Here is a 24,879-nt window from a genome sequence, read left to right as displayed (position 1 = left end):
GGCAATAATCTGCATTGTCTAAGGACATCCTGTTCTTTGTCCAGCACTTCTGGAGTTTTGCTTTTAATTCAGCCTTCTTCTCTTGAAGAGAGAAACTGAAGTGGATTCTTTGAAGTTCTTCACTGAATATAGTTTTGCTTAAGGAAATGGTAATCAAATAGAACAGAAAGAGCCCATTGTGGTGTAAAAGAAAAGAAGTGTTGGTGATGGGTGGATAGGAAGCAAAGGGAAACACAGACTTTATAGTGAGGAAAAGCTTCCTTTTTTTTTTTTTTTTTTTAAAGAAAGAAAAGCTTGAGCAGGAGTGAATTAGAAGGTGCTGTGAAGTGACTAATGTGCTCTGTCTGTGTCGGGGAGGTTGTGCCTGATGATGAGAGCAGGAACATCCATCTGCTTAAGTCGTCTTCTGTTCTTGGCAATAACAAAGGAAAATGATTTTTAAATAAAACCAAGAATAAAGGCTTCATTCCAACTGCAGGCACCCAGTGCCAGAGCAGTAAAACACACAGAAAAATCTGTATGAAGGGAAAATTGAAAAAAATGGAGACAGGTCAGTACATTCAGCTTGCAGCCATTCCAAGGCTCGTACCATTTTCCAACAAAAATTCCCTGTGCCCCCAAATGGCATAGGAAGAAGAAGACTTTCAAAAAACAGTGGTGCTGACAGAGAGGAGAGGGTTTTAAATAATGTGTAAGCAGCTGGTCCTGTGTGAAGGAGCCTCTTTGGTTTATAGATGACATTCTCAAGGTAACCTGGGAGAGAGACATGCCAAGGTGAGGATCACCCTTGGGCTGCCCATGTAGGACTGAGGTCCCTGTCTTGGATGTGGAGTGTCTCATCTCCACTGCTGGGTTTGATCAGAAAGGTGCACATGAGATGGTTCAAAGTGCTTTTTATGGACCAGGATATATGTACCAGGATGGCACCCTCTGAGAATATGGGAATGGGAGTCAGAGGAGCTGCCTTAGCAGGGGGAGTCTATGTGAATTAGAGGTCAGAAACCGGAGGAAATTAATCCTCCCACAGCTTGTGGGGGCTGAGGCTTGTTCATGTGTTTCACATGCACATCCTACAAATTTAGGACTGAAATGAGAGCACTGAGAGACTCTGTCACTGGGAGGAGAGAGCCTTGTTTGATCAGTCTGTGTTCTACAGCAGGCTTTTGATGGGAAAATGAGCTAAAACAGAGCGGTTTGTGTCATAACATAAAAGTGATTTCCATGCTGTAGGACTCTTGCTGGACTTTCTCCTCCTGATTTTTCTGCAGTTTTTGCATTTTTCCCCACTGTGAGACACCTGGTTTTTAATGGTTTTGATGCTCAGTAAATTTATAGGAAGATCCTAGAAACAGCTTAAGAATCCAAGCTGAGGGCAATTTAATTAATTTCTATCTTTGAAAATACCTGGGTGAGATGAGATCCATGGTTTATGACAGAGAAGGAAAATGCATCTGGTGTGTTTTGAAGGAGCAGTTTGGATTCCATGCTCCTGCTTTGGTGGGGTCCATGTGGGGTTACTGTGGACTAATTCTTGCTGTGCCCCATGTATTACACCAAGATGTCCCAGAGCTTGCTACCACCCTTCCCTTTACCCCTTCCAAGCATGGTGCAGATGCTAAATGAACTGATCTGGTTTGTGGTGTGTGGGATGACACAGAGCTGGGCAGCTGGAGCTGGCAGGAGCACGGGTGGAATGACTGACATGAGAACAGCAGCCTCGTACTTCACACTGCTCCCAGTGGACTGAATTTCTTCAGATCCATTTCTGGGTTACACAAGTGCAGAAATCTTTCCAAAATGCAAGAGTAAAACACTGCAGAGTAACAGCACGACTCAGCTGTTGTTTGCTAAGAAAACAGGGTTGTTTTGTTTTGTTTTTTCAAGAATACCTTGCCTAATCATTCTTTAGAGTATTCCAATAACGTGGGACAGGATCAGCCAGATAATTAGGGTTCTGGAGGTTATTAAAAGTCACACAAGTCTGCAGTTAGAGTTGGAAAGGACGAACTGATGTCTCAGCGAAGCTGACTGCTCGTGCGTGGTGCCGGGGAGAGGCTGACGTGTGGAACTCTGTGTTGGATTCCACCACATACCATGTGGTTTGGGAGGAGAACCCAGGCAGGGATGAAGAGCTTAGCTGGCTTGTACTCCAGGAGTAGCCCAGGGAAGCATTTCATTGCTGTGTCTTCCTTTGTAGCATTATTGGCAGGGCCTTTCCTAAGCATTCCCTGGAAAGGTCTGAGGAGACCTAGCCCCAGGAGGCATGGCCTTGTGTCTCCTTTGGCATTTTACCTCTCCACCCAGGTAGCAAGCAGGCTGCTGCCGCCCAGCAGCCAGTGACATGCCTGCAGGGAACAGGTTTGTCCTTCCCCTTGTTCCTGGCAACAGGCTGGGTCTATCAGGTGGCTAGAAAGGGTGGGATTTCCCTTCTTCTCCCATAGTTCTGCACAGGATGCCCAGCAGTGCACCTAGATATTTGGAGAAGGCTGGGTTCAGACACTGGCATCCTCCATGGAGGACAGGAGTGGTGGGCTGTGAGTGTGTGTGGAAGTGTACACTTGATTAGCAAGCACTCTCTTTTTGTGTGAAATGACTATCCTGTAGCCATTTTTCAAATAAGTGTGTTCTGTAATCCTAGAGACATCAAATAATAAATCCACACCACCTGGTTAGTGCAGATTAGAATAAAAACTTCCAAATGCACAGATCCTCTTGTGCAAAATCCTAATAATACCTGAAATAAATTTTCAGCTGCAACAGGGTTAAACACAGTGTTAACTGAGCTTTTTTAGTCTCTGCTGGAAACAGTAACAGGTGATGCAAAGAGCTTTGTGCTTTCTTAATGGAGAGCTCTGCTCTGCCTTTCCACTTCTCCTCACTAATAGCTCCAGAGAATATAAAGTCACCATTTCCAGGAGGAATAGTAATTGTGCTTTTCTCTCCTTGACAATAAATCTGTTTGAGGTATTAAAGTAAGAGGTAGTAGTAACTCTGTTAATTATTTACAGAAGTCAGATCAGTGGGAGAGTAAGTGATGGTTCTGTGGTTGCCCTTGAGCATCAAAATAACCTCTGGACCTGAAGGGTTTGGATGTGTTTCCTCCTTTTCCTTCATTTATTACAGCAGAGTTGCTGCTGTAATCATTTACCAGTTCAGTGTATGCCCTGTTCCCTCCTGTCCAGGCTCTTCTGCACTGTGTCCAAGTGCTGTGAGTGGTATCCTGAGGCTTGAGAAGGTCCATGCAAGCAGAGAGTGAAAGTTTGTGGGTCTGGGGATTTCTGCAGTGTGCAGCATGGTTCAGCTTCCCACTGCCAGAGGGCAGGGTGAGATGGGACACTGGGAGGGAATTCTCCCTAGTGGGGCCCTGGCTCAGGTTGTCCAGAGAGGCTGGAGCTGCCCCATCCCTGGGGATGTCCAAGGCCAGGCTGGATGGGGCTTGGAGCAACCTGGGCTAGTGGAAGGTGTAACCCAGGAGAAGAGGACCCTGGGGGAAGAGAAGAAGCTGCAGAGGATGTTCCTTAGGAGCTCCAAATGTAGCTTGAGCACAATCACTGGGGATGGCTGCAGGCTGCTCTCCCAAACAGTGATGTACTTTTCACTTAGGTCTTGGACTTGCTAACCAAGTTAGGGAGCTAATTAGGAGCCAGCTACAAATTAGTGTCCTTTTCTTCTTTTGTTTCTGGATGTAGATTTTCATTTGCCTTTGACTGTCTGTGATTTGATAATGAAGATTCTTTGTGGTCTTTCTTCCCCCCCCCCCTTGCTTAGGGCAGAAAGGAAGCTCAGGGACAACCCATGGTCAAACTGAGTTCTGCTCTTCCATGTTTCCTCATGACATGGAGCAAATATCTCAAACTCTACTTAACAATCATGTTGTTGAACAGGAAAAATTCAGCTGCTGCTTCTAGACAGAGCAATTCCAAGTATATCCCTTGCTTTCATTTGATCTGTGGAAAAATCTGTTTTGAAAACTCCTGAGAAGTACCTCAGAGTGAAAGGGTAACTCATTATACTTTGTGGCTTATGGAGAAACGCTAATTGATGTCATCACAGATGATGTCACTAGTAGCATCATGGATGTTGTTGATTTTCAGCAAGAGCCCTGTATGCCATAGATCTATGATGGCAGTTAAAATCCAGTTCATAAAATAATTTGCTACCTTATTTATTTACTTTTTGAATGCTCAGTTCTAACCAACAGGCAGTGAGTATCCAGAAACCATGTAATTAATTTTTTAATCTGTTTTAAGTAGTTTGTCCTAAACAGTCCTTGAAAATGCACTGCCTTATCCCTGGGTTCTGCTCAGGTTCTTCCATAGCCAGCTCCATGTTCTTTTTATTCCTGATCACAACTGAATTTGCAAACAGATGCATTTGAGCCTCTGCTTTAGTAGTTTAATGGTATTTTTCAATTTGCTTTTACAGGGTTGATTCTTAATTTATTTCAAGCCCCTTTTCTTAATCAGAGTTTTCCCTGCCAAGAATAAGTAACAATATAGTTTCATTACTTCCAGCACTTCAAAGCTTCCAAGTTTCTGATGCTAAGAACATTTACTACTAGAAGTAAAAATCAGTCTTTCTTCAGTTAACAGTGCTCTTTAATAGGGAACACAAGGGAAGATAAATCAATTAAAAGTGTCTGTTCTTTGAGGGCTCAGGCAGCACTGTGCCATGTTGTGGGGGTTGATTAGACACTTAGTTTAATTGGAGGAAGGCTGATGAAGTTCTGACCTGCTCAGATCTGCTTCCTTTGGTCTTTGTCAAACATGCTTTTTTTTTTTTTTTGCTGGCAAGACAGAATCATCATTCATATTTATTCTTTTACATCTGAGGTTTGTCAGGCTGCTTGGAAAAGTGGGACAATGAAAGCCATCTGGGCATCCCATCCACTTCCATTTGGAAACATCTGCCTCGTTACTAAGAACATCTCACCAGCACTGCAGTGAACAGATGTGCTCCCTTTCCATCCTCAGGCTCGCTTAGAATTTCTGATAGTGAGAGAAATTCAGCAGGCACTAAACCCCAAATGCCTATTTCTTGATCAGGCCCTCTAATATCCCTTATTTGGGATGTTTGTTCCCGTGTAAAGGAGAACCATGTGGCATTTGAGGGAGGGGGAAATGGGAAAAGGCAGCAATGTCTCCTGCAGGTCATTCGTTCCCTATCTGTGTCTGTAGGATTTAAAGCTGAGCACTTGTATGCTTGAGCCTTTGCCACGCAGGTTGACTCACAGCTGTTCATGAGATGTAAGGCTCTGTGGAAATCCAGAGTCCTCTGCCTCTAGCTGCCCTGTCTCCCTTCTTAAAACCTTAAGAAATTAGAGTTTAAATTTCTTTAAAGGGAGAGAATTCCCTGCATGGAATTCACCGTCCCTTTTCTGAACCTCACAGGTGATGGCACAGTGTGCAGGTGTTCCAGCTGCTAGTATCTCCACATAGCTCCACACTTTGCAGTCCCTCTGCAGGTTTCCAATGAGAGTGGTGAGGCACTGGCACAAGTAAAAGATAGGATTGTGTCTGCAATGCCAGGGAAGCTGAGGCAGAAGCTGGAAAGCCAGGGAGAAACTGGAAAGCTGTGCTGCTGGACAGTGAGTTCTCTCAGGTGCTTTTCTGTGGAAGAGCAGAACTGGACAACCAAGAGCATCTGTGAAACCTTTTAGGTACTTGGGACATAACAAGCTGCTTTCAGCATCTTCTGTGGAGGCTTATTTGGGGTGACAATGATCTTTACAGCTGGAGTGGGATATTCAAAGACATTGCAGGCTATTACCCCTACTAGAAGTGGGCAAGTTGATGCCCACAGTTTGGAAGTGGCTGTTCCACAGTGGCAGAGCTTCTATCCAAATCAAACTTCCCAAGTCCCTTGCTAATGGCTCGGGTGTTATTTGTTTTTTCAGGATTTTCAGGGCAGCAGTGTGGTGATCTTTGTGCTCAGCTGGGTTTTTAAAGCTGCTTGCTGTCCCGACCCAAGACCCCCTTTGTGCAGATCAGCCTGGGATTTTGGTACACCCCCTTCCTCTGTGGATGTAGTATCTGGGTAGAATGGCCCTGTGCATATTTTCACTGTTATCTTGGACACTCTCGTGGTCCATGGACTGTTGGGAAATAGCTTGGGCTTGGAGACATTTGTTGCTCTTGGAATGCTGACTTACAGTGCATTCATGGAAAAAAAAGCAGGAGCCCGAGTTCAACAGCATTCAGTGACAGTTTATAGTTGGAGCTTTTCCTTTATATTTATGCCAGTGGAATTTTGAGAAATGGCTGAAATTCCATGTGGCGAGAAAGAGAGGCTTATTATCCGTGACTAACGCTTGGATACACTTTTTAAAATTGGTATTATTTGCTGTTGTGCCACTTCTACTCTTCTGCTACATTGGTTCATTCTGTTGTCTCCCAGTTTTGAACAGCCTTTCTCTCACCTTAGACTGCCACTCTCACATCATTCCCACTGCCTTCCTCCTTTGGGAGTTCAGCCCCTGCAGCCACATGGTCAGCCTGGGATCCAGAGCCGGGCTAAGCTCACCTTTGTGTTCATTAGGGGTTGAATCCAAGAGGAGGGCTCTGCATTTTTGCATGACAGGATTGAAAATAGAACTCTTTCTCATTGCATTTTCTGCAACACAATATTTGACTAAGCATTTCTTCTTTGTAGTTCCAAGTCATTAAATTTATTACTTAGCTGAAGAGGTCCTTTTATGTGTCTAAACTGAAGGGCTGTTTTCCGTCCTTTTGCAGAGGAGAACTGTCTCCTTTTTATCATATTTCTAGTCAGACCCACTGTATATTCAATGGAAAATTCTTCCTAAATCTTCTCCCCTCTCAGGTTCTTCTCCTTTTTATTATTATGCTTTTCCTCGCTGTCTCTGTTAGCTTTCCGCCAGACTGGAGGGCTCATTAAAGCAACACTGTGCAGGAAATGGAGAGAGGTGCAAGAATGGAGCCCTGCTCGCCAGAGAGGGAAAGTTGGCAGCTCTCCTCTGACAGGAAAATTCCTTGGATTTGAGGAGCAGCTTCATTGAAAGAGTGCTACTGGAGGGACATGAAACCCTTGGTCCAGTGTCATTCCACAAATAAGTAGCATTTGGATACTCACACATTGGGATGAGGTTCCAGCAATAACCTTCCAATTTATTTGAATTAATTTGTATGTGGGAGTTGGAAATTTATGTTTTGCCTGAGTGTTCTTGAGTGTCAGGAGGGAGAAGGTGGGCTCTGGATAGAAAGAAGTACTAATTCCCTGTGGAAGATGTTTCCAGCAGACCTCACCTCCCATGGCAGACTGCAGGGATGAACCTTGCTGAAAAACTCCTTCTCCTTAGTCACAGCTTTTTCAAGAGGAGTAGTCGTTGAAAGAATGGTCTTTCAGGTCAGAACAGGAGAATTTATGATTCTGACTCTGCTATTTTGGACGGGATGGGGATGGGGAAAAGGAGAGGGGAATGATCAAAATATCCTGTGTGGAAACAGTGCGAGTTAGATTCATAACACATCTGTGCGAGGTGCAGGCGAGGCTGGCACGCCTGGAGGAATTTGGTGAGGTGGAAAGGAAAAAAAAGTGCTTTGTTGTGTAAGAGTCTATATGAAAAAAGGAAAGTATAAAGGGGAGTGGATCCATAATGAAAAAAATCTGTGTTGGTTTCTGAGGGTTGGCATTTGGGCCTTGCAGAAAACTCTTCCCCCCAAAGAATGGCCACAGGAAAGTGGAGATGGGACCCTCTTGTTTGCAAACCAGTTCTGTGGTGTGGCAGTGAAAATCAACCCTCCCAAGCTGCCTCTTTGCTGGGTTTTTTCCCTAAAAATAGTGAGATGTCAGTATGTCTAAAGTCAGGCTGTGTGTTTTTTGTAAGTGTATCACACTTACTCCGTGTAATTATAGACAGAGCTGTGGGTAGATGAGGTTCTGCTCCGTAAGGAATTGTGAGAACTGAGAGCTGGCTTTTACCTCAGGGCTATTCTCTCCCTGTCAGCCCTTCCAGTTTTAAAATCCTCCCTTCCAGAAAATGCTTGCCTGGGAGACAGCAGAGGCTTTGACTGCCTTTCTGTGATTTCACGTAATCTGCCTGTGTGTCACTGAATATTATTTTTCAACAAAGAATGAGAATTTATTGACCCAGCACAGCTAGCTGGAATATGTTTATGATCACTCACCTCATGTATGTTTTTATTCCTCAAAAAAAAATTACTCCTTAATCATTGATTCAGTCAGTTCTTGTGTGCAAGTTAATTAAAAAATTAAGGATTTCAGCTGGAGATAGGGTTAATGGGCAAATGAAATTCTGCAAAACTTCAGGTTTACGTACCTTACTAGCTAAATATTGTAATCCAATGAATGTATCCAAATGCATGTATGTGTATCATAGGACAGTGGAATCCTGGGGCGTTTGTGCTGGGAAGGGGACCCCTGATGTGTGCAGACATGGCTCTGCTGCTGCCTGGCAGTCGCTGCAGCAGTGGAGGAGCGCTGCCTTGGGCATGGCCAGTGTCGCTGCAGGTGCACTGGGCTCCCAAACCCAGCTGCTGCACTTTGTCCTCTCAGGTCAGAATCCACTTAGTGCCAAGTGAGCAATTAAGGACAATTATGCTTTCAGCTCCATGAAGGAGTAGGGAGGGAGGAAGGCCCTGGGAGGAAGTGACCTGTTGTCACAGGCCCGCACACTGTGTGACTCACTGTCACTGCCAGGGTGTTTGAAGTGCTCTTTGTCTCTGTAATATGGGCTGCATAAATATTTTCCCACATTTTTTCCAGTGTTACACACTCAGTTATTCCTTTTATGTGAGTGATTACTGTGAATTCCATTCTCCTGTCTCCTTGAAACCCTGGTCTCAGCAGAAACCATGGGATAGCTGAGTCTTGCCTGTGGTGTTCCAATCCTTGGTTCCCTCCTGTGCCGGTGGCCATGCGAGAGAATCACACTGAGGGTACTGAACAATAATTTTGCCTTCTCTACCCATTCATTCAGTTTAGAATGGAACCAGGCCCAGCTACTCTTCCTGTTCTGTGTCTTCTGTGAACCTTCTGTGAGAGGGCGAAAGAAGTGGCTTAAGGCCCAAGAAATTCAGAAATCTCCTTTGATTTCTTTATGTGCAAAACTCCTGACTTTGGCACTTGGACAGAGCTTCATCTCTTCCCTCCTCCATTTCTCATTTGGCTTTTTAGAATTCAGGTGTTGAGTGGTTGGACTTGAGACTCTTAAAGGTCCTTTCCAACCTTAACAACTCCATGATGCTGTTTTATTGTAACAGGTCATGTGTTCACTCCAGCCAGTGACCTCTAGATGAATTATCCAGATTCCAAAGCTCCATCACACAGACAGACCAGGGGAGAGCTGCCAAGGCAGCAGGCAGCACCCAGATCCCAGTGTTAACTTGTCCCTAATTTGTTGTGGTAGTGGTCTCCTCTGACTCTCAGAGGTTCAGGAGAACTTGGAGCAAGTCAGTGAGAAGCGTGTTTGTGTCTCTTTCATTTACAGAAGGAAACATTTAAAGTGCCTCTTTGCTTTTTCCACTGTTGCCACCACAGTGTCTTTCAGCATTTTTGTAGTAGCAAAAAGGGTGTTGCTGTGCCCACCTTGTCCCCACTGGTGTTCTCCCCTTGGATTTTTACAATGTGTTTTCACTGCTGGTCATCTCTGCAATGGAAAATCTTAGCTGCCTCAGCTGCTCGTGGCTCTGCTCTCCAGCTGGACAGCAGTTCTGCCCTTCAGACAGGCTCTTTGGCTTCTCCACAGGCAGGAGAGAGCAAACCTGTCCTGGAGAAGGGCAGAGATTCTTTGCTGAGATTTCCCCTTGCATAGTTCATGGTGGGAGAGCTTTCCCCTTGGCGTGGATCAGAGCAGCAGGCCTCCGATGCAGGGATTTTACGTCCTTTGTAAAAGGGGCTGCAGCAGTGCCACATTTAGGGTATTTAGGTGAAGTATCACATTGTGCATTGTACAAGTCCTTCCTCAGCAGCTGTCAAGCTCCATCCCTCGTTCCCAGGGGCTGTGGAGGATGGTGTGTGTGTGCTGTGTGAGCAAGGCCAGCTCCCTGCTCAGAATAATCCCCTGCTAAGGGAGCCGGGCTATGTCCCAGTGTCCCGCTGCTGTGTCTGGACAGTGTTCAGGCTTTGCTGGCTCCCAGAGGCTTAGGGCAGATCAAGTGGTGATCAGAGGGTAATTGCTGTTGGCAGTGGGCAGTGGGCTGCTTGCTGAGCCCTTGCAGAGGGCTGTGGCTGGGCCTGCAGAGGATCACCAGCCAGGCTGTGTCCTCTTGCACGGTTCCTGTGGCAGCAAAAGGTCATACATGTTTAGGAACACATTCCTTACCCAGCTTTTAAAAACAAGCAGCTGCATGTAAACACAGCTCTGCCTTTCTCCCAAAGAAATTAGCAACCCAAGGAGTAGTTAGTGCCCTCACTGTGGAAACTGCTCCCATTTGCCCCAGTCTTTGCCACTGAATATTCACTTACTGTCTTTTCCCTGGAAGCTGTGGCTGCCCCATCCCTGGAAGTGTCCAAGCCAGGTTGGATGGGGCTTGGACAGCCTGGTCCAGTAGAAGATGTTCCTGCCTGTGGCCAGGAGGCAGAAGGAGATGGGCTTCAAGCTCCCTTCCAAGCCAAACCATTCCATGGGTCTGTGAAATAGGTAACTTGGCTCCTGCTGTGTTTTCAGCCAGCTGGCAGAAGCTGGGTCAGATGCCAAGGAGTAAGGAGTGAGAGATAATGACTTCGTTCATGAGCACTGGGGGGACTGCATCTCTGCCAAAGCAACTTCCTCCAGCACTGGAAGCTCACAGTAGTGCTCTGGTGCTGAAAATACCTGCTTAAAGAGTTTAGACCCTGGAATGCCTGTGAAGCCTGTTGGGATCTCAGGGAAGGTGCCCAAAAATGCAGACAGCTCAGGCCATCCAGCATTTGTTCTTCCAGTAAGTTCTGAATTAGCAGATAAATTATGAATGCAACCTGTGCTTTCAGAATGTAGTGGATACCCCCCTTTCTGGATTGCTCTGTCCTTTTACAGTGCATTATTCCAGTTAGGAATCCAAGGATGCTTTAAGAGTACTCCTTTGTGAAGTAAAAGTGATTTTTGGGTTGATGTAATGGTACATGAAGGCATGAGTGGTTTTAAGGTTGTTAATGCAGAGCTCTCTCGTGTTCCTGGGTGAGTGTCTGACTGGAAAGTCATGGATTCAGTGCTCTTCAGAGCTGGAAACTTTGGGAGTAAAGCTTGCCCACTCTGAGCTGTAAAATCAAGCCCTCCCATACCCAAACTGGGTTTGGTTCCAGCAGCCCAGGTACCCCAGGTGTGCACCTCAGCAGTGGGCCAGGCTGCTCATTGTTGCTGACTTTCTTTTTCTCATCCGGAAACCAAATTTCAGAGCCTCTACAGATGCTTTTTCCATACTTTTGGACATTGATACAGATGATGATTTTGCAAACTGGGACTTCTTTTTATTTTTCACCTTTTATTGCAGCTGTGTTTGAAGAGCACCATTGATATTGAATCAAGGAACTTGGTGTGGTGTAAAGTGAAAAAAGGATAGCTTTGCTTGGTTTATTGTGTCCAATATGTGACCCACGGGCCTGTCCATGTCATCTGTTTCTCTGTAAGCACCAGCAGAAGGTGTCACTCAGGTCTCCTAAAATGCCAGACCCAAATGCTCAGGTCTTCCTCAAATGTCCAAAAAAATCCTGGTCTTTACCCAACAGAATGTTCTCCTGGGATTAAAGTAGAAAAAATCAGTTTACTGCTATTAAAGTCTCTGAGCTACATGTGCAAGTTGCTAAAGTGAAGGACGAGTGACACCATGTAATAATATCTTGGTAAAAGACCTGGAATTGTCAAGAGACTATTTTTAATTTTCATACTTCAAAATTCAGGGTCAAAGCCAGACTCCAGCTCTACTCATAATTAAGTATTTTAAATAATGGCATGTAGTAAATATATATTTTTAACCTGTTCTAAAAAAAAATTCCACAAACAAAACTAACCACAAAATCACCTGTACCTCCAAAATAAAATTATGATGGAATTTTGCTATATATATAGAGAGAGAGACAATTAATTAAAGAAATGAGGAATGGGGGGATGTCTTGCTCCTGGGAAAGCAGGAATCCCAGGAGACATGGTTAGTAGTTCCAGGATAACTACCTATTGGCTGAGTTGGCTGTTAGGGCTAAAGCCCAGCTAAAAATAAGGTGCAGAGCAGATGAGGCAGGGCAAGGCCGGGCAAGTCCCGGGGCCGAGTTAAGCCAGCCTGGAGCTGTGATCTGCTATTACTGGTGGCCAGGCAAGGGGCTGTGCAGAGAGCAGCCTCTGTGGCTTCTCCTCTGCTTGTCCTGTGCCCTCCCTCAGCTTTGGATTATTAGAGGACAATATCTTTATTCCAGACAAATTCAGTTTGATCCTGAGCTTTACTCCTCTTCTTTTGATTGTATGTTAAAGCCTCACAGCAACAGTTCCACCCCTACTAAATTTCCATGGATCCAAAAGCACTTTCATCACAAATCAGGTGAGTGCAGAGCTGTTGCAGGCTGTCTAGGGAGTGTGTCAGGCGTGTCCTCCAGCACTGAGAGCTCTGGAACAGACTGGCATTCCTCTTTGCTGTTTGTTTCTGGTCATGGGATGGAAAAAGAACAGTTAATAGTTGACCTAAATTCAGGCCTGGTTAATTATAGTTTCCTTCAGTTCTGGCTTTGTTCTGTGTGTGTTTGCTGCCAGGTAAGGATAACCTGCAGTCCTAGAAAGCTTCATGCCAGGGAGGGAAGTGATGACAAGAAAATTACAGGGTAAAATTCCAGCCTTTTCTATTGGAAAAATTTATACTGAGTTGGCTCTGAGCATAATTCAAACACACAGAGGATTATGCATTTCTACGTGGCTCCCTGAGTGTGGGGCTGGCATCAAGCCCTGGTGCAAATGAGGGCTAGGAGCTGTTTTTGCTGATGGTGTGTGGAAGGGAAGAGCCTTCCTGTGATGTCAGCGCAATGAATAGAGTGCAGGAAATCTTCCATCCTTCCCAGAATCACCCTGCAGCTGGAGCTGCTCAGGTACCAGAGAAGCACATATTTCATGGAGGCATCGGCACTCCAGGATGTTTCCTTTGCTCTTTTAAGTGTCAGAACAGAATGAGATGGGGTCTGTGTTTGTGGCCCATGGAGTTCATGCATTTCGTGACTAATCCTGCAGCCTGGGGATTCAGACCTTCCTTTAATCCCTGTTTGTTTGTCATTCTGCCAGTCACTGTCACTCTGAAGGTCCCACTGGAAGGGAACATAAACAGAGGTAATTCTCCAAGCTTAGTCATCTCAGGAGGTCTGTGTGTGAAGTCACAAGAACTTCTCTCCTTTCCTTCATTCCTTAGTGTGATGAAACTATTGTGAAAGTGGAGCTGTGGCTGAACCTGGTTGCTGGCATTTTTATTTCCATTAGTAAATTCTTCAGTGTCTTTGTAATCTGCTAACACCTCCTCTGACACCAAGACACCTTTATGAGAGGTGACACCGACACCAAGCCTTCTCTGCCATGTGCCAAGGCTCACAGGTGCAGCAGCACTTCCATCCTCATATGATGGACCACATCAGGGTGATGGGTGAACAGTTGGACTCGATGGTCAGAAGGGTTTTTTGTAACCTGACTGACTTGCAGGCTGTTCTGAGCTTTTCTGGTTTGGTTTTTGTAAATGCTCAAGTGATTTCTCCCACCTGCCCTGAGGGAAATGTTAAATCCAGTGTTCTCTTTTGTGTAACTGCACTGTGTTTCTGCAGCAGCAGAGCTCGCTGGCTTTGTGTTATCAAAAGTTCATAGATAATATTTATTTATTGTGAAATATCCCAGAGAGACACTCTGCAGGGGCTTCTGGAAGCACTTCATGGATATAGCCTTGGACATACAGGGAAACATCAAGTAAAGCTGTGTATTTTTATGGCCAGCTGGCTCAGTTGGGGTTGCTGCAGAGACAAACTCTTCTCTCAGCCCCCAAAAACAAACAAGCAGAAGTTTTGGCAGCAGTTAAGCAAACAACAAATTCTCCTACAGAGACAGTGACAGCATTAAGGATCCAAATCGTGGAGTCAAGACTGCAGGTCCCAGTGTCAGTGCTCCACATGGGAAGGGGGTTTGGGACAGGGACCTTAGGACAGGACACATTCTTTTCATGCCACAAAGCTGTTGTGGTGGTGGTGGTGGTAAAGTCATTTGACACTTCTGGAGCAAAAGGCAATTTCAGGCAATTCTTCAAGAAAAGATAAGGGGGAATGTGTAACTTGCCAGGGTTTTGTTTTTAAGGACCTAATAAATCAGAGCACACGAGTTGCAGCCCATCCCAGACCCTAATGAGAACATCCTGTCAGTGTGTCTTCACCCTGCCGACCTGGGTGGTTTCTCCTGCTGACCCCTCCCAGTCAGGCAGTACCAGCAGCACCACAGAAATGTTGCATGTGCACACTTTGTGTGGAAATCACTGGGAGTTATGTTGGAACTGTCTGGAATGTGTGTTTGAACAAAATGATTCTTTTTCTCTTCACTGCTTTTTCAAAAGGCACACTTCAAAATTAGGCTCAGGAGGCGGTGACGGGATGGACTGGCCTAGTTTCCTTACTTTGGGAATAGCAGAACAGAATTCTTTAGTAGCTGCAGAACACGTCTGTCCCTAGGGACATTTTGTACATTAAAACACTCTTTGGAAAGGGACTTAGATTGATCTCAGTGGGTTCCACACTGATTTCTCATTAGTTTCATTTTGAATTAGTGAAGGTGTGGATCTTCCCTACATACTTTTCCTTGCTTTATTCAGGAAAAAGGCTAAATTAGGCAATGGAACTAGTGAACATCTGGGAGGAACATGATGGATGGATGGATGGATGGATGGATGGATGGATGGATGGATGGATGGATGGATTGATGGATGTAAGGTGTATATACATACATATTTAAGGAATGCTTCTATCACTAGCATAGAGTTCAGCCCATGTATATTACAATATAAAATAAGATTATAAGAATCTCCCATGTGAGTGATGCTGGGAATTCTCTTTAGATACACGGGAGGGTTGATTTAGGAGGGTTGGTTGATAAGAGTGTTGATGAAATGAGATTTGGGCAGATCACAGCTTTATTCAATAGCAGGGAAAGAGCTGTAGTTCCATTACTTTCCAGTCACACTCCAGGACAAACACCTGCTGTAACCCGGAATAGCCATTTCTCATGGCACAGGAGCATGGGCTGCTCTAATCCTACAGGAAGGTGGGGATGTAAGTGGTGCAGGTGACTAGCAAATTAAAAAAGAAAGAGGTAACAAACCAGCTAATTCCAGAATGAGATTAGGATGGATTCGTCTGTCTAGCTCAAATCCCCCAAACAGCCAGACTAGTTCTGTGTGTTTCTTCACTGTTGCTCTATGTGTTATCTTTCTCCCAAGTAACAAGTGATCAGACAAGAGGAAATGCCTCAAGATGTGCCAGGAAAGGTTTAGGTTGGACATTGGGGAAAATTTCTTACAGAAAGGGATGTCTGGCCCTGACACAGGCTGCCCAGGGCAGCGATGGGTTTTCCATCCCTAGAGGGATTTAAAAGCTGTGTGGATGTGGTACTTGGGGACATGGTTTAGTGGTGGCTTTGGCAGTGCTGGGGGAGCGGTTGGGCCCTATGGACTTAGATCCCACATGTTCTATTAAGTGCTTGGCCGGGGGTGCAGACTGCACCCTCTGAAACAGCAGTGGGCAGTACCTGTAAGCTGGGATTGAGCCTGGCTGCTTGCTCTGAAGTGCTGCATTATGGAAAACAGACCAGAGAACAGATAAACCCCTCATGTGACACGGTGTTTTGTGGGCTGGGCACTGCAAGCTGTGGGAAGTTGGCACCGTGGGCACCACAATGTGACAGTGTTCCAGCTGGGTTTCCCTTGGATGCTGTGCTTGGCAGCTGTGCCATCTGGAGCGGTTTTTGGAATTGGAGTGGGCGTATGATTTTCCTGCTGTTGTGCTGCCCTGGGGTTGGCAGACTTGAGAGCTCCTGAAGACACTGGAAGGGCTGGTTTGTGGACTTGCAGCCGTGGCATTCATGAATTCCAGCCAGAGGAGAAGGGCTGGAAGTTTGCTGTCGTAGGGGAAAGTGCCCTGATACAGCATGAGTGCAAAGCAGGAGTGTTCTCTTCTCTCCATCCACTGCATGCTGCTTGCTCTAGCTGGGTTTGTGGAGCAGGGAGCTCCCTGTATGTTTTTGAGAAGAGTGGGGGAACAGGGGTGCTCCTGACTGTCACAGGGACACAGGAACCATAGCACGCAGCTCACTGTGTGCACCACAAGATGTTCCTCACTGATGTTCCTTGCTCAGAGATTGCTGGTGTACTGGTGTGGATTTGGGAGGAGCCAAGCATCCTGCAGCTGTGAGGTTTTACCTGTCAAAAATCCCTGGCAATATTTTGTTTTACTGCCCTAAGTGGAAGTAACAGCTTTGGATTTTGTGTGTGGAATAAGAACCACGGACATTTACAGACCCATGTGGTTGAATGAATTTTTCACTTGGTTTTCTGGTGATTTCTCCCAGCCCTACACCACAAGAATAATTTTTCAGGGTTCCTGATGTATCTTATCCAGAGAAGTGGTGACTCTGCAGGTGAGGATGCTTTGTGGGAGGATGTTTCTGAAATGGAGCTGGAATTCCATTGGTCATATAGTGGAATCACAGAATGGGTTGGGTTGGAAGAGACCTTAAAGACCACCCGTTTCCAACCCCCTGCCAGGGGCAGGGACACCTTCCACTAGAGCAGGTTCCTCCAAGCCCCATGCAGCCCTTCCTTGAGCACTTACAGGGATGGGGCAGGATTTATGGCTCCACTTATGGTGGTCTGTCCTTGCAGAGTCCCTCCTGGCTGGCCTCGGGGCGCTGAGCTCCCTGCACGGCCGCATGGAGCAGCAGCTGAACGAGAGCCTGCGGCGCCGCCGCCACGCGGGGGACAGCGACCACAACATCGAGGTGCTGCTGGGGGTGGACGACTCTGTGGTCCGATTCCACGGCAAGGAGCACGTCCAAAACTACCTCCTGACCCTCATGAACATCGTGAGTATCCTTTGGGAGCTGGTGGGAGCTCTTGTAGGAGTGCCAGGTTTGGGAAAAACAGCAATGGGATCATTCTGACTGCTGCTGGAGAAGGTTTTCTGGTTTTAAGATGTTCCTTTAATTCATCTTTTTTGCAGTAGTTTCCTTCCTAGGGCACATTCAAGGTTATTTCCAATAATGAGGAAATAGTTGAAAAATAGTAAGGGAAAAAAGTCAACTTAATCCATTTCTAGTAATTCTGAGCTTCTCCCACAACACAGTTCTGGAGAAAAACTGATTAAAGCATAAATATGTAGAGGAAAAGGGGTTCTAAACCCTCAATGGCTCTCTGACAGAGCAGACCTTCTGGTAATACCAGTAGATCTGTCTTAGAAACTGTGGCAGCGTAAGGTTTTACAGGAAATGAAAGCAATCTGTTAAGGATGAGGATGAGGGACTAATTATTCCCATAATGATTCCCATTAATAATGATTTTATGGCTGTAGGAATGATTGTTATCTATTTTACACTCTTTTATTCCTGGAATAATTTAAAAATGATTCCTTGGGTTTTCAGAGCTTCTAAACTTGAGAACTTAGAATCTGAGAGGAAAAAAATAATTCCTGTATGAAATTTAACCCAACCAATGTGATGTTTTCCAGAACATCACTCAGAGAATGATCTCCTTTTTCCCACATACACCGTGGAACATCAACATTAAATCTCCATTACACAATCCTGCAGAATATTGTCCTTTTGGTTTTGAAACCTTTTCTGTGAGCAGCAGGGCTGATCCATGGCCCAGACCACTTCCATGGTTTTCACATGCCTGCAGCTCCATCTGCTGGGGCCGAAGGCAGAGCGAGCTGACACCCTCCTGCCCAGAGCCATCCAGAGAATGGGATGAATTGGGGGCTATGGGGAAATCTTGAAGACTTGAAACTTCAGGTCAACTCCAGGGTCCTTTTCATCTCCAGGGAAGTCATTCCAGTGTCTAGAAAGCTCCCCTGTTGTCTACTGGCTCAAGGGAAGTTGTGAACACTTATCCTGGCCCAGCTCTTTGTGAGAGGAGTGCTCTTTCATTGATGAGGAGAAAATGAGAGAGGAATACCTGACCTTTGGGATGATTGCTTCACAGGACAGGCAGCCTGAGCTCTGTGCTCATTCTCTGTCTCACTGCCCTGCTGACTCTGCTCTCAGCCTCAGGGATTTCAGGTTTAAACCATGGGCTGAAATCCTTGTGCCAGGGCCCACAGTCTGGACAGCTCCCAGTGACCTTTTTCCCTGAGGGGAAGTTTTGTTTAGCCTGACTGAAAAATAAAACAACCCTCTAACTCCTGCTCAAACCCATGAACCTCTGAACAGGGGTGTTTATTCTCACCAGTTGCCCATAATATAATATTTATTTTATTTTTAGGGGAATGAGGAGCTTCATTGAGGACCTGCAGATGTTTCACACTCTGGTGCCAGGACATTTCTCACCTTCCCAGACACAGGGAAGGGCCTCAAGAAGGACAACTTTTGGCCCATCTGCATAATTCTGTTTTTCTAACTTCCCTTCTACAAAGCCCCTTTTTAGTACAGAAGTGACCACAGAATTCTAACTGATCTCGAAAAAGTAGGGCAGCAGTATAAGTTGCTCCTAAAAAAAAATACTCTTGAAAACAAGAAGCACTGGACGTGCTCCAGGCCAGGTTGGACAAGGCTTGGAGCAACCTGGTCTAGTGGAAGGGGTTCCTGGCCATGGCAGAGGGGTGGAATGAGATGAGCTTTAAGGTGCCTTCCAGCCCAAACCAGTCTGGGATTCTGTGATTTGTGGGGTTTGTACTTGAAGCCATTTCCCCGATCCCCTTTTCTTTGAGCGCTGATCCATGAAACATGAGAGGAGGCTGGACATGTGCTTCCCAAAGTTCCTTGTGAAGGGGGTATGTGATGGCAGGAAGTGAATCTACGCCTTCCACTGAGCAAAATGATCTGAGACTTGAATCCTCTTCTGAGGACTGTAGTGGTACAGGCACTTGAAAAAACATCTCTGTGGCCTTGGAAGTTCCCTTGGTATCATCAGTGGGTTTTTCTTCCTTTTTAATATTTCCTCTTTTTTCCCTCAGGTGAACGAAATTTACCATGACGAGTCCCTGGGCATTCACATCAATGTCGTGCTGGTCCGAATGATCATGTTGGGGTATGCCAAGGTGAGCGAGCCCCTTCTCCCCCCTCCTGCCCCGGGCAGAAAATCCAGACCCTGCTGAACAGGCTGCCTCTGGGAGCAGCTGGGTGTAAGGTGTGGCTCTCTCAGTCCATCAGCCTGATCGAAAGGGGGAACCCCTCGCGCAGCCTGGAGAACGTGTGCCGCTGGGCCTATCAGCAGCAGAAGCCGGACCCCAGCCACGCCGAGCACCACGACCATGCCATCTTCTTAACCAGGCAAGATTTTGGGCCCGCTGGTATGCAAGGTAATGCAGCTGACCCGGAGCAGAGCTCTGGGCTCGGTGTTTCTTGGCTGGCATCTGCCAGAAAAGAGGAAAAATTGGGAATTGCATTGTGAGCTCCCTGCCTTGTTCATTCTGCAAGCGGTTTCAAAAGCAAGGAGACCTTGCCATGAGTCCTTGCCATTTATATCCAACCACAGATTGATTTTCTTTCTTGAGAGTTGTAAATAAATACTTCTTAGCTCTCTTCAAACTCCTGGATGTGCAGGGGTCACTGGGAACCTCACCGCACGGGGCATTCCACTCCCTTTATTTTATTGCATCTTTCAACCCAGGTTTGCATATATTGACATCCCAGCCACTCTGACACCTGCATCCATCCTTTGGCCTCAGGGAACTAATGATAGTGGGCAGGAACTCCCAAAGTTTGGGATGTGTCAGAGCAGGCACCGGTCAGGATGAGGAGCCAGGCAGGCTGCCCTGGCCTTGGAGCAATGTTAGCTTTTCCTGAGGAAGTTTTCTGGGGGTTCTCATTTAAAATCCAAGTGCTGAGCACAAGACTCAGCCCTGATGTCTCTCTGTAGGGTATGCTCCTGTGACGGGCATGTGCCACCCGGTCCGGAGCTGCACCCTCAACCACGAGGACGGGTTTTCATCAGCCTTTGTTGTTGCTCATGAGACTGGGCACGTGTAAGTACCACTTTTACCATCAGATCACACCAAAATGCTGTGCTGCACCTCCTGCTTGCTCCAAGGGTGTTGGATTTGATGGCTCTGTGGAAGCTGTCCTGATTTTATTTCCAACCCCCTGGGAATGCAGTAGTGGTTGAAGAGAGGGAGAGACAAGTGGGGGAGGGAAGGAAGGGGAGGCAGAGTGGACTTGTTTTCTCTGGGGTAAGGGAAAGGTCAGGAAGGGAGCTGGGAGGCCCAGGCAGTGGCAACAGGAGCTGTTTTGAGTGTCCTTCCCTGCCTTCTCCTCAACCACCTGTGTTGGTGGTGGGTCAGATTTGGTACCTCTTCCAGAGCTGTTTCCTTACAGTTGTTTTTGCAGTAGCTCTGAGGAGAGTTCTTTGTTGCAGGCTGGGCATGGAGCACGATGGGCAAGGGAACAGATGTGGGGACGAGACGGCGATGGGCAGTGTCATGGCCCCCTTGGTGCAGGCCGCCTTCCACCGCTACCACTGGTCCCGCTGCAGTGGCCAGGAGCTCAGGAGATACATCCAGTAAGGCTTCCCCCGTGCAGCCAGGCTCTGATCCCTCTTTTTTCAGACCCTCTTTCTCTTCAAAGCTCTGTTAGAAAAGCTCTGACCCATGAAGACTGTGTCCTCACACAGGGCTGGTCCATAGCCCATCCACTCGGGGTGAAAAGTCTGTGGAAAGACCCCTCTAACTCCAGTGGGATTTGGAATAGGCCTCAGATTGTCACAGAATCCCAGATTTGTTTGGGTTGGAAGGGACCTTAAAGCTCATCTCATTCCAAAGCCCCTGCCATGAACAGGAACCCCTTCCACTAGACCAGGTTGCTCCAAGCAAGCCCCACCCAGCCTGGCCTTGGACAGTTCCAGGGATGGGGCAGGAATTAAGACTATATGTCTTCTCACAGTATTTTTTTCTGTGTCTCTTTCCATAGCTCTTATGACTGTCTTCTCGACGACCCCTTTGAGCATGACTGGCCCAAGCTTCCTGAGCTGCCAGGCATCAACTATTCCATGGATGAGCAGTGCCGGTTCGACTTTGGCGTGGGCTACAGGATGTGCACAGCTGTACGTCCAGACACAGCAAGGGGATGTGGCCTGGTGGGAGAGCTGCAGTGCCATAATCATTGGAGAGAAGTTAATGCAGTATTTAGAGATCTGTAAAGAGCAGAGGGATATTTATGGGGGAAACTCAGTCCTCTGGGTCCTGTGGAGTAATGGGAAAATGAATGGCAGCATGATTCATGTGGCACACACTGGTGAGAGCAATCCCAAGAAAGAAAAGGGAAAAAAAAAATCTTCCTTTTGTCCAACTTCTGAGTGTCTTCTTTCCTCTTTCCACTAGCCCAGGGCTGGGGGATGCAGGGAATAATCACTGCCCTGAAGATGCCAGGCTCATTGGGGCGTGTGAGATGGAATCTACGGAGTGGGTTGGATCCTTATCCAAAAAGTATAAATAAAATAACACATACAAATAAATTATAAACAAAATACAAGAGTATTTACTTACCCAAAAAGTATAAGCCATCTCATGTTCTGCATTTGGTCTCTCTGTGTTTTTCAGTTCCGAACCTTCGATCCGTGCAAGCAGCTGTGGTGCAGCCACCCCGATAACCCCTACTTCTGCAAGACCAAGAAAGGGCCTCCCCTCGATGGCACCGAGTGTGCCCCAGGAAAAGTGAGTCTGGCACTCTGTTTGTCTTGGGGAAAAACCAACAGTTACCTCCATTTGGGCTGAAGGGCACAGAGGGGAGCGGGGAATTGCCTGGCATTCCTGGGGTGAAGCAAGACCATGGGGAAAGCTGTGCTTTCCCACTGGGATATTCTGGGAGCTGTACAAGGTTTGCCCTAGCACATTTTGGACATGGAGATTCCAGCTGAGATGCAACCTGTTCTGTAGCCTCTTTGTTAGATTTTCTGGTCTCATCTGCAAAGTTTCCATCAAGTGCCTTTAGGAATCCAGGGAAGCAGATGATGCTGTTACTGTGGGATGGTTGCTCAGAACTCACTGTCCAGACACCCTGTGGCAAATTTGTGTAGACTGAGGATTAGTGCCTGATTTTTCCCTTTAATATCCCTATTAGTGAGTGTCCTGCTGCCAATCCATTTTCAATTATAAAATTATACTCAGATACCTGGGGTTTTTTAGCAAATTCCCTTTATTTTGAAATACAGGAGAGCCACTTGTACAATCTGAATGTGCCCCAGGCAGCAGCAAAATATTGCTGTCCAGTGCTTATACATTTGATTTGGGGATTGTGTCTGTTCTCACCTGTTTGCTGCCCCAATTCCCTCAGTGGTGCTACAAGGGTCACTGCATGTGGAAGAACACCAACCAGCTGAAGCAGGATGGACACTGGGGAGCCTGGACCAAGTTTGGCTCCTGCTCACGGACCTGTGGAACTGGGGTTCGCTTCCGCACGCGCCAGTGCAACAATCCAATGTAGGTGTGGGAGCTGCACCCACCGGGGCATCCTCAGAGGGGCCACTTGAAATGGCATTTGGGTTTTGGGTGGACATTCTGTTCAAGCCCTTCGAGATGGGATCATTTGTGGAGAATCCAAGAATTCCATAGAATTACAGAATCCCAGACTGGGCTGGGCTTGAAGGAACCTTAAAGCCCATCCCATTCCGCCTCCTGCCATGGACAGGGACACCCTGTGCTATCCCAGGTTGCTCCAAGCCCTGTCCAGCTTGGCCTTGGACACTTTCAGGGATGGGGCAGCCTGAGAGGGAACAATTTCTCTTTCTACCTGATGAAAATCTCTGGAATATTTTCTTCTCCCAGGCCCATCAATGGAGGTGACGATTGTCCTGGGGTGAATTTTGAGTTCCAGCTGTGCAGCACCGAGGAGTGTCCGAAGCACTTTGAGGACTTCAGGGCACAGCAGTGCCAGCAGCGCAATTCCCACTTCGAGTTCCAGGGCAGCCGACACCACTGGCTGCCCTACGAGCACCCCGACCGTGCGTCCTGCTCTGGGCCTTTAGTGACTCTTGAAAGGGTTTGAAGCCATTCCCCTTGGCCTGGATATGTCAGGGGCAGGCCCAGAACTCCCAGAAAAGCAAATGAGTTGGTTCCCTCCCCATCCCTTTGTCTGTTTTGTCTGAAAATCAATAGTTTTGCCTTAAATCCAGACTTTAATACCCAAATTCCCTGCTCTGACTCAAGTTTTTGCATTTTAGCCCCAAACAATCAATTTCTCTCTTATTTATCCCTAAAACTGGCATTTTGACCCTAAATCAACACATCATATGTAAAAAATAGCAGACTTGCCCTAAATCCCTGATTTTAACCTGCATTTTCCCTACTCTGACCCAAATTCGCCCTTTTTACTGCCAAAGCCCCAATTTTCACCCCAGGCATACCCTTTTATCCTTAAAGTTGACATTTTTGCTCCAAAGTTGCAGAATTGTGTCTCAAAATCACAAGTCTTGCCCCTAAATCCCCCATTTCCCCCCAGGCCTCCAGTTTAGCCCTAAAATTTGCCTTTATTACTTCAAATTGCTTGTTTATCCCTAAAATGGATACTTCTTACCCCAAATGGCCACATTGTGTTCAAAACCACCCTAAATCCCCAAGTTTCTGCCGAACCATCCGTATTTTCCCCCAAAATGCCCATTTTCCCCAAAAGATTCGCCACAATGCACGCATTCCTTCCCAAACCACCCCATTCCCCATACTCACGCCCAAACCTGCCTGTCGCTTCTCACTCCTCGCTCCATCGGTGGGACAGCTGTTGGGAACACACCTGGATCACTGTCCTCCCTGCAGCCCTTTGTTTTCCCTGGCTCCACAGCTCCCAAGAGATGTCACCTGTACTGCCAGTCCCGAGAACCGGGGGATGTGGCTCACATGAAGCAGCCGGTGCACGACGGGACTCGCTGCTCCTACAGGGATCCCTACAGCATCTGTGTCCGTGGGGAATGCGTGGTGAGTGGCACCTGCTCTGGGGACACTCGGGGGACAACTTATGGGGACAGCTCACGGGCAGAGAGGGGCTTTGCAGATGTCTCTGAATTCCCTAATTGCAGCATTGTATTCCTCTGATTCCCTGAGATGTAAATGAAATTAGAGACCAGCACAGACCTGTTCCAGGGAAATGCTCTGCTTGTCTTCCCCTCATTGTGCCTTATCATGGAATCCCAGACTGGTTTGGGCTGAAAGGGAACCTAAAGACCATCAGTTCCACCCCACTGCCATTTCCTTCCACTAGCCCTGGTTGATCCAAGCCCCATCCAACCTGGCCTTGAGCACTTCAAGGGCTGGGGCAGCCACAGCTTCCCTGAGCAACCTGTGCCGGGGCCTCAGCACTGTTACAGGAAAGAATTCCTTCCTAATATCCAGTCTTGCCCTTTTTTCTGCAGAAAGTGGGCTGTGACAAGGAGATTGGCTCCAGCAAGGCTGAGGACCAGTGCGGGGTGTGCGGCGGGGACGACTCCCACTGCCGGACCGTGAAGGGGACCTACACCCGCACTCCCAAAAAACTTGGTAGGAATAACAGCTGCCTGCAGCTGGCTGGGGCTCCTGCTGCCTCTGGGGTTTGTGGGACACTCACACACATGAGATAATGCCATAATCATTGAAACCTTGGGAATAATGGGTGCAACACCATCCCATGAGGCCCATCTCTGAGCCTGTTCAGGATAAGCTGCTGTCCATTGGCCCCTGATTGTGGATGGATATGGAAGTGATGGAAGTGTTCAGGGAATGCTGATAGATTTTCCCTAGCATGGGTAACCT

The 24,879-nt window shown here is 46.9% G+C and overlaps 1 protein-coding gene across 1 annotated transcript in view; it reads left to right on the top strand.

The window, feature by feature from the left end:
- LOC115903440 (A disintegrin and metalloproteinase with thrombospondin motifs 3-like) overlaps positions 1–24,879 on the top strand; it is a 56,286-nt gene that overhangs the window by 24,155 nt on the left and 7,252 nt on the right. The window contains 11 exon segments of the mRNA XM_030947925.1: positions 16,836–17,035; positions 19,123–19,206; positions 19,311–19,467; positions 20,028–20,133; positions 20,523–20,666; positions 21,074–21,206; positions 21,703–21,816; positions 22,436–22,581; positions 22,927–23,102; positions 23,936–24,069; positions 24,504–24,627. Coding sequence (XP_030803785.1) covers positions 16,836–17,035; positions 19,123–19,206; positions 19,311–19,467; positions 20,028–20,133; positions 20,523–20,666; positions 21,074–21,206; positions 21,703–21,816; positions 22,436–22,581; positions 22,927–23,102; positions 23,936–24,069; positions 24,504–24,627 — 1,518 coding nt within the window.

The sequence above is a fragment of the Camarhynchus parvulus genome, chromosome 4 (assembly GCF_901933205.1).
Source record: "Camarhynchus parvulus chromosome 4, STF_HiC, whole genome shotgun sequence".
NCBI lineage: Eukaryota > Metazoa > Chordata > Aves > Passeriformes > Thraupidae > Camarhynchus > Camarhynchus parvulus.
Note: the sequence above shows the minus strand (reverse complement) of the source record. Positions and strands in the feature narration are given on the sequence as shown.